This window comes from Elephas maximus, chromosome 11 (genome assembly GCF_024166365.1).
Source record: "Elephas maximus indicus isolate mEleMax1 chromosome 11, mEleMax1 primary haplotype, whole genome shotgun sequence".
NCBI lineage: Eukaryota > Metazoa > Chordata > Mammalia > Proboscidea > Elephantidae > Elephas > Elephas maximus.
In genome coordinates, this window is record NC_064829.1 from 112,307,268 (window position 1) to 112,315,424 (window position 8,157).

General features: G+C 55.1%; 1 protein-coding gene across 1 annotated transcript; it reads right to left on the reverse strand.

Moving 5' to 3' along the window:
- Positions 1-4,142: 4,142 nt before the first annotated feature.
- Positions 4,143-7,121, reverse strand: NCCRP1 (NCCRP1, F-box associated domain containing). Its single transcript, XM_049900028.1, has 6 exons — positions 6,830-7,121; positions 6,258-6,320; positions 6,111-6,162; positions 5,276-5,371; positions 4,382-4,520; positions 4,143-4,283 (listed from the first exon to the last, which is right to left on the reverse strand). Exons 1-6 carry the CDS (start codon positions 7,119-7,121, stop codon positions 4,143-4,145), a joined length of 783 nt encoding a protein of 260 aa, XP_049755985.1.
- Positions 7,122-8,157: the final 1,036 nt, after the last annotated feature.

Consider the following 8,157-nt stretch of genomic DNA (forward strand, 5'->3'; position numbering starts at 1 on the left):
GATCCCTGGATTCTTTGTTTTGAGAGCCTGTTGAGGTGATCATGGTCTGTTTCTTTATGTGACTTGATATTGACTGTTTTCTCTGAGCCATCTAAAAGTCTTAGTTTTTGCTTGCTTACTGTGTCGTAGCTGCTTACTTTATTTTATTTTGGTATACCCCTATGGGTTGCTTGAGTGAGCTAGCTTGATTATTTTCACCTTTGGAGCTCTGGTGTCCTGTCCCCAGCTGGCTAGAGCTGTTATCAGGTATATCAGTCTAGGAGTCCATTCAGTTTTCTTTTATGAATTCAGCTCAGGTTTCCAGGTAGCTGATATCAAGTGTATGATACAGGCTCTGTCCTACAGTCCTAGAGGGGCAGGGGTGATTGGCGTATATACCGGTATCTGATTGCATCAGGGGGTCATGCTCTGAACAAGGTAGGGGGCTGAGAACCGACCCCCAAGTGTCTCTGAGGAAAACACGTCTCTGTTCCCTAGAGCGTGCTGGTGGGTGGGTTCTGCAGAGGGACCACGGGCACCCAAAGTTTTTGGTTGTAAGGACTGGGAGGTACCAGCTATCTTTGGACCTCTGTAGCAGGTCACTGGGTGACCTGAGGGGAGCCACCAGTCCTTAGGTCCCTGATGTGGGTAGGTGAGGACCTTGTTTAACAGGCAAAGCAATGTCAAACATCAAACACCCACCTCTCCACCACACTGCTGATATGGTTGGAGTTTGCTAACAAGGGCCTATTCTCCTGAAATAGCCCCACACAGGTCCATGAAGAAGGGAAGTTGCTCAAGGTCCATGGACGGTTTATGTCTGGAAAGGAGCCACTTCTGACCTGAGCTCCCCCGGTTAATGGAGCTAGAAATTATCCTTTCCCGCCAGTTGCAAATTTTTTCCTTCCCCAAGGCCGGGAGGATGGCTCCAGGTGCTCACCAGGGTCTATCTCAGGCCTAGGGATTCAGCCTCTGAAGCCGGCTTCGGGGGGGGGGGGGGAGGCGTGATAAAATATCCGCAAGTTCTTAGCTTTTGCTGAGAGCGCCCTTCTGCTCAGGTTCCGGAGGTGTGAGTGGGCTGTGTGGCTGCTGCTTCTCCCTGAGGAAACTGTGGCCGAACGCTAGGACCAGCCCACTGCCGCTGCCCCAGGAATAGTGCCTGAGGGCTCTGCATGATTCAGGTCCGGCATCTCCTCTCCACTTCTGAACAGCCTCTTCCTCCCCTGCCCCTCAGTTCGTTGTCTAAGCTTGCCTTTAATGCTCAGGGCTCCCAGCTTGTCACAAATACACTCGTTTCACTTGTTTTTTTGGGTCTTTGTTGTAAAGAGGGCTCGACGGAAGCGTCTGTCTATTCCGCCGTCTAGGCTCCACCTCCACACTCCTGACTCTTGTTTCTTAGTGATAGAAAGTCCCCCTCCTTTCTGCTCACTTCTTTTTTCATATCTCAAAAGAGACTGTCTCAAAACACAACCTGATCTTGTAGATTGAGTCCTGTCCCATTAACATAACTGCCTCTAAGGCTGCCTCCTTAACATCATAGAGGTGAGATTTACAACACATAGAAAAGTCACATCAGATGACAAAAAGGTAGACCATTGCACAATCCTGGAATCATGGCTTAGCCACGTTGACACACATTTTTGGGGGACACAATTCAATCCATACCAGGCTGTTACAGGGATTAATCCATTCGCCCGTATACCAGTGCCCTGAGGCAGATACCATCGTCTCCATGAGGTCCCAGAGAGGAGAATCGCCTTCAAAGGCTCACTGTGGAGCTGGGATTTGGAGGCAGGCAGCCTGGTTCCATAGGCTGCTCTCTTAACCCTCATACTCTATATAAACTAAAACCTGTTGCTGTCAAGTTGAATCTGAGCAGTTGGTGGATTTGAACTGCAGACCTTTTGGATAGCAGCTGAGCTTTTAACCACTGTGCCACCAGGGCTCCATCATACTATCTATAAACCCAGTGCCGTCGAGTCAATTCCGACTCATAGTGACCCTATAGGACAGGGCAGAACTAACCCATAGAGTTTCTAAGGAGTGCCTGGCAGATTCGAACTGCCGACCCTTTGGTTAGTAGCTGTAGCACTTAACCACTACACTTCTAGAGTTTCCAGACTCTCTATAGTCCCTTGTAATGGTCCCAACAATCCTATGGTGTAGGAATAACTATGACCCATTTTTCAGATGAGGAAATTGAGGCTTAAACCTATACTCACTCACAGAGCCACAGACTTGAACCTTTGTCTGTCTTACCACCACATCCATACCCTTGACCCCCGATGTTGTCTGGCAGGAGGCAAGAAGCTCCAAGTAGGCTCTGGAGCATCTTGGGCTGGGTCCCTGTCAGGCCCTGGGGGGGTGTCCCAGCCTCCCTCCCCTTCCTGTGACACTCCTTCATCTTTCCTTTGGCTTGTTTCTTTTCTGCTTGCTGATTTGTAAGAGTTCATTGGATATTATATGAATTAAGTCTGTTTTTTTCCCCATGTCTGTTTTTTTATAAGAAAAATATTTGTTTTACACGGTTCAACAGGTTTGCCTTTTACTTTACAGTTTCTAGATTTCCAACCTTGGTTAAAAAAGTCTCCTGGTGAGCAGTGGGATGCAGAACCCAAATTCTTGTAAAAAGACCAGACTTAGTGGTCTGACTGAGACTAGAAGGACCCCAGAGGTCATGGTCCCTAGACCTTCTGTTAGCCCAAGACAGGGACCGTTTCCAAAGCCAACTCTTCAGGTAGGGATTGGACTGGACTATGGAATAGAAAATGATACTGGTGATGAGTGAGTATCTTAGATCAAGTAGACACATGAGGCTATGTGGGCAGCTCCTGTTTGGAGGGGAGATGAGAGGGTGGAGGGGGTCAGAAGCTGGCGAATGGACACAAAAACAGAGAGTGGATGAAAGAGGTGCGCTGTCTCATCGGAGAGAGAGCAACTAGGAGTATATAGCAAGGTATGTATAAGTTTTTGTATGAAAGACTGACTTGGTTTGTAAACTTTCACTTAACCACCAGGGTTTCCAGCCAGGCCTTAGGGGTTGTTAAAAACTTTTCACCCCCTCCTCCCCAACACATGAATGACACCTTAATTCAAATCTGTATATTTCTGTTCAGGCTGCAATTTGGACCTGCACCACCCCCATCGCCATGTTTGGGATGAGGGCCCTTGATGGATACCTGGGTTTGGGGACTCTGGTAGTGGTTAAGAGCTTGGCTGCTAACCAAAAGGTCGGCGGTTCGAATCTACCAGCCACTCCTTAGAAAGCCTTTGGGGCAGTTCTACTGTGTCCTATAGGGTCGCTATGAGGTGGAATCGACTCAGTGGCAATGGGCTTGGTTTTTTGTTTTTTTGGTTTGGGGGAGCTGAAGATGGGAAATGAAGATGTGGGGATGGTTCTCAGCAGGGGAGGTGACAACTTGGGATTGGAGGAAGGAGGAGATGCTGAGAGTTAAGAGATATGGGATGTTAAGATGCTAAAAAAAAAAAAAAAAGAAGCCATAAATTGGGGCTGTGTGAAGAAGTCAAAGGTCAGAGGTCATGTGAGGCCGGAAGGGGACTGTGAAAGGCGCTAGAGGACCAAGGATTCGGCATGTGTTAAGGGGATGTGAACCAGCGAAGTCTTCAGAGCAGAGACCAGGGAAGCGCAGAGGCCTCCTTGGGCACATGTATTGGTTCACTCACTCCACAAAGATTTATTGAGCACCTACTATCTCTCAAGCACTGGATCAGGAAGACATGGCCCCTGCCCTCGTGGAGGTCGGAGAATGCAGGGGACATGGCAAACAGTCAGACATTCAAGAACGCGCAAAGGTGTCAAATGAGAAGTCAAGGGCCCAGGCAGAAATGAAGAGGGCTAGGAGGTGGTAAAAAAAAATTTTTTTTTTTTTTAAGGGAACAGGGTGACACTGAGGGGGCAGGGAGACGCTGAGGGGTTAGGGAGCTGCTAAAGGCTCAGGGAGGTGCTAAGGGTTCAGGGAGGTGCTAAGGGCTCAGGGAGGTGCTAAGGGAACAAGGAGGTGCTAAGGGCTCAAGTTGGGGCTAAGAACTCAAGGAGGGGCTAAGAGCCAGGGAGGGGCTAAGGGTCAGGGAGGGGCTAAGGGTCAGGGCATGGCTCTAGGAGGGTAGATGTGGCAGGGTCAGAGCAGGTGTGGGGTCCACAGTCACTCCCTCAGCTGCACAGACACAGAGGAGTCAGTCACCCTTGTCCTCCGCAGCCCCCCAGCCTCCATCCGGTTCTTGGTCTTGTGCATGAAGTGGACGAAGCGCACGCCGGAGCCATAGTGGCGGAATACGTGAGACACCTGTGGCACCCCGGGGATTAGAAAGAAGTACTTATTAGGGACCCATGAATCCCACTTTCCTCCCTCCTCCTCTGTGAACACACGGCTGGGGGTCTCACCTGGACCCAGCGCCCCGGGGGGCCTCTCCCAGAGGTCCGGGGGGCCACATGGTGCTGGGCGATGACAGTGCGTCGGTCCGCAGCCAGTAGCCAGACGTGCAGCTCATAGACACACAAGTCCAGGCGACTGTCCTCATACCTGGGGATGGGACCCAGGTCTTCAGCTGCGACAGTGCCGCCCCAGTGTCCCAACCCCAAGCCCTGACACCATTAGCCATTCCACGCATACTCATGGCACCCACTCAGTGCACAGCCCTGGGCTGGCAACCAAGACAGCCCCACATCCTGCCCTCATGGACTCATAGTACAGTGGAGGAGGAGGACATGCCACCAAACAATGACAGCAAGGCTGGGATGGGGAGGCACAGGCAGGAGGCTTGGGCTGGGGCGGGGGAGGCATAGGAGGCGGGGCCAGGGTTGTGACAGGGAAGACAAGGGGAGGAATCAGGCCTTAGACAGGCAAGGCACAGGCAGAGGGGTCCTGCCAGGGTGGGGGAGGCACAGGCAGAGGGGCCCGGCCAGGGCGAGGGAGGTGCGGAGAGAGGGCTTGGGAGACACAAGCACTGGAGCACAGCACCTGACCCAGCTGGTGTGGTGGTGATGGGTGACAGGGAAGGCATCTGGAGGAGGCATGTGTATCTGATTCCTAAAGGATAAGGAGGAGCTAGCTTCAAGAATAGAGAGGGATAGGCATCCAAGAAAGAGGGGACAGCTTTGGTAAAGTCCCAAAGACACAAGCAGCTTGCACGTTTTCAAGAAAAGACTCAGAGAGAAGGCGCCGGAGAGGTGGGCAGGGCCAGAGCCTGGAGGACCAGGAGGGTCTTGGTGAGGAGCTCAGACCAGAGGGGAGGCTGGGTGAGGCCTTGGCTTGGGGAGCCCAGTGTGGGGGCATACCAGTCCATGACGGTGATGTCCGGCTGCTCGTCATCCAGCAGCTCCTCCCACAGGCCCTCAGCCAGGAGGTCCACACACTGCTGCTTTACCGTCCAGCTGTGAAAAGAGGGGACCCACTGAGGCCCCAGCTCAGGGAGCGGGAAGCCCCATCATAGCAGTACCTGTGGCACGGCATATGGGTTGCCACATGCTCCCCAGGCACTTTCCAGCCTCAGTTCCATGAGTCCCTTGGAGGAGGCATTCTGAACCCTGCGCTGCAGACGACAAAACCAAGGCTCAAGGTGGGAAGTGGCTTGCCCAAGGTCAAGTAGCAAAGAAGTGGTAGCACTGGGATGTAAACCCAGGTGTGTATGACCTGAGCCACCCAGGTGCACTGTCTGCCACTGTGCGGACAGTGGGTCTGCTTAATGCTGACCTGGGGCGGCTCTTCCTCTCTCAGGGAAAGGGGTGGTGAGTAGTAATAATAACAATAATAGGTGCCATTTATTGAACATCTACTAAGTGGTAAAGCCCCACGTGTGTCAGAGTAGAACTGTGCTCCAGAGTTTTCAGTGGTAGATTTTTTGGAAGTAGGTCACCAGGGTTTTCTTCTGAGGTGCCTCTGGGGGCACTTGAACTTCCAACCTTCCAGTTAGCAGTAGAGTTCATTCACCACTTGCATTTGGGAGCTGGACCCTATGTTGGGTGTTTTATGAGCATTCCCTCCTATGACTAACCCTGTTTGCAGATCAGGAAACTGAGGCCCAGGGAGGCAAAGTCAGGTTCTCCAGGCCCCACAGCAAGGATGGCTGAAGCCGGGATTCAAACCCAGGCCACACTGGCCCTAGCGACTCACCTGCGGTCCCCCTGGAGCTTTTCTGTTCTAATGAACCACCCGCTGAAATTGCCTGGCAGATGGAGGAGCAAAGCGTTAGAACGCCGCCATTCTGGAGGACGACCACCGCCCCCCCCCCCACCAAGCGCTCCCTCACCCAGTACTCACCGAGAGTCCCCAGGGGTTGATGGGTGGGACCAGTACGGGGTGCTGGCTCAGAAATGTTGATGCCTGAAATACGGGTGAGTGGCATCAGGCTTGGCTGAGGTGCCCATCACCCCCGCCCCCGCCCCCACACCCTCACCATTCTCCACCCCTAGTGCCCGACCCGCCAGGCCAGACCAGGATGGCAGAGATGAATGAGTCAGGCCCCCGTCCGGGAGAGCACCCGAGAATGTCGGGGTGGGAGGTGGAGGAGATAGCCTGGGGTGGAAGGGATGGGAGACGGTGGTGAGGGAGTGGGAGGGGTTGTTGGGAGACAGAGGGGCAAAGAGGCCCCAAGAGGAAGAGACATAGAAACATAGGCACAGAGAAAGACGGAGACAGAAAGAAAAATACAGAGAGAGCGTCAACAGGGAGAGAGAGGCACAATGACAGAAAAGAGAGGGGTGGAGAGATCAATAAAGAGACCGAGAGAGACAAGGAGACAGGCACAGGAGGGAGAGACGTGGAGGCACGGAGGCGGAGAGGTGAAGAGACCGACGGTCCAGGGCAGCCGCGAGCTGGGGCCGGCCGCGCACCTTCGGGGTTGGGCGAGCGCAGCAGGTTGCGGTAGAGCGGCCGGCGCAGGAAGATCAGCCGCCAGCTGAGGTGCTCGGGCAGCCGCAGGGTCCCGCCCGGCGGCCCCCACTTCTCCAGCAGCAGCTGCCGCGCGTACGCCTCGGACAGCTGCTCAGTCTCGGGGGGCGCGGGGCGCTCCGGGGCGGCGGGCGACGGCGGCGACGGGGGCGAGGGAGGCGCGGGCGGCTCCGCGAGGCTCCCGTCCTCCTCCATCCCGCTGCCGAGCGTGTGTTCCTCTGCAACCTCAGCCATCCCTCGGGCCTGGGCGACTGTCCCCGGCTCCGCTGGACTGGGGGTTAAAGAGGGGCGGGAGGAGGCGGGGCTCCCCAGCAGGCATTGAAAAGAGGGGCGTGTTGGGGGAAGGATCCCGGCCTCCAGCCGCTCCTCCCTCAGACCCGGGAGTCCGGGCCCCCATTCCCCTCCTCCCTTAGATCCAGGAGTTCCGGCCCCCATTCCCCACCACCCTCAGACCTGGGAGTCTGGGCCCCCAGCCCCCTCTTCCCTCGGACACGAGTATTAGGACTCCCAGACCCCTCCTTTCTCAAACCCAGAAGTCCAGGCTCCCAGAGCCTTCCTCCCTGAGACCTGGGAGTTTGGGCCGCAGCCCCCTCCTCCCTGAGACCCAGGAGTCCAGGCCCCCAGCCCCCTCCTCCCTCAGACCCAGGAGTCTGGCCGCTACCCCTCCTCCCTGAGACCTGGGAGTCCGGACCCCCACCTTCTTCCTCCCTCAGACCCAGGAGTTCGGGTCACCAGCCCCCACCTCCCACAGACCCGGGAGTCCAGGCTCCCAGGTTTAGTTTCCAAGGCTTCCTGTCCCGATTTCCCAAGGGCCAGCTGAGGACCCAGGTGCTGGCCCTGGGAGGGGGGTGTGACAAAGGAGCTAATGTCAGGGCTTGGTGCTCACTAATGAGGCCTGTCCACCTCTTTATGATCCGACAAGGCAGCATTAAGAGGTTAATTAAGGAAGACCCCCTCCACCGCTCCAGGCTCTCAGCGGGGGGTAGGGGGGAGTTGGGGTGGGATAGGGAGGTCCTGCTTCTGCCACTTCCTCTCCTGCCTTCACCTGGGATGACCCTGACAGTTCTTGTCCTGGAAGCTAAGGGGGGGAGGTGGGGATGGAGAGCAGAGAGAGACCTGCAGCCAGAGATGGAGTCAGAGTGGGGGACCCCAGGAAGACCCAGATAGCAGAGAGGGAAGCAGCAACCCCACCCATGTTTTCAGGGTGCCAGTCCCCCTTCCTGGGATGGGCTTGGAAGCCTCCTCCCTCAGAGGTCATGAGGAGTTTGGA

What these genes read in the sequence shown, in the direction of transcription:
- NCCRP1 (XM_049900028.1), bottom strand. Translation starts at nt 7,121, where the DNA reads ATGGCTGAGGTTGCAGAGGAACACACGCTCGGCAGCGGGATGGAGGAG. An exon ending in GCGCTCGCCCAACCCCGAAG is followed by an intron (nt 6,321 to 6,829) that starts GTGCGCGGCCGG and finishes CCCGTATTTCAG; the next exon opens with GCATCAACATTTCTGAGCCA. An exon ending in CCCCGGGGCGCTGGGTCCAG is followed by an intron (nt 4,284 to 4,381) that starts GTGAGACCCCCA and finishes GGGGTGCCACAG; the next exon opens with GTGTCTCACGTATTCCGCCA.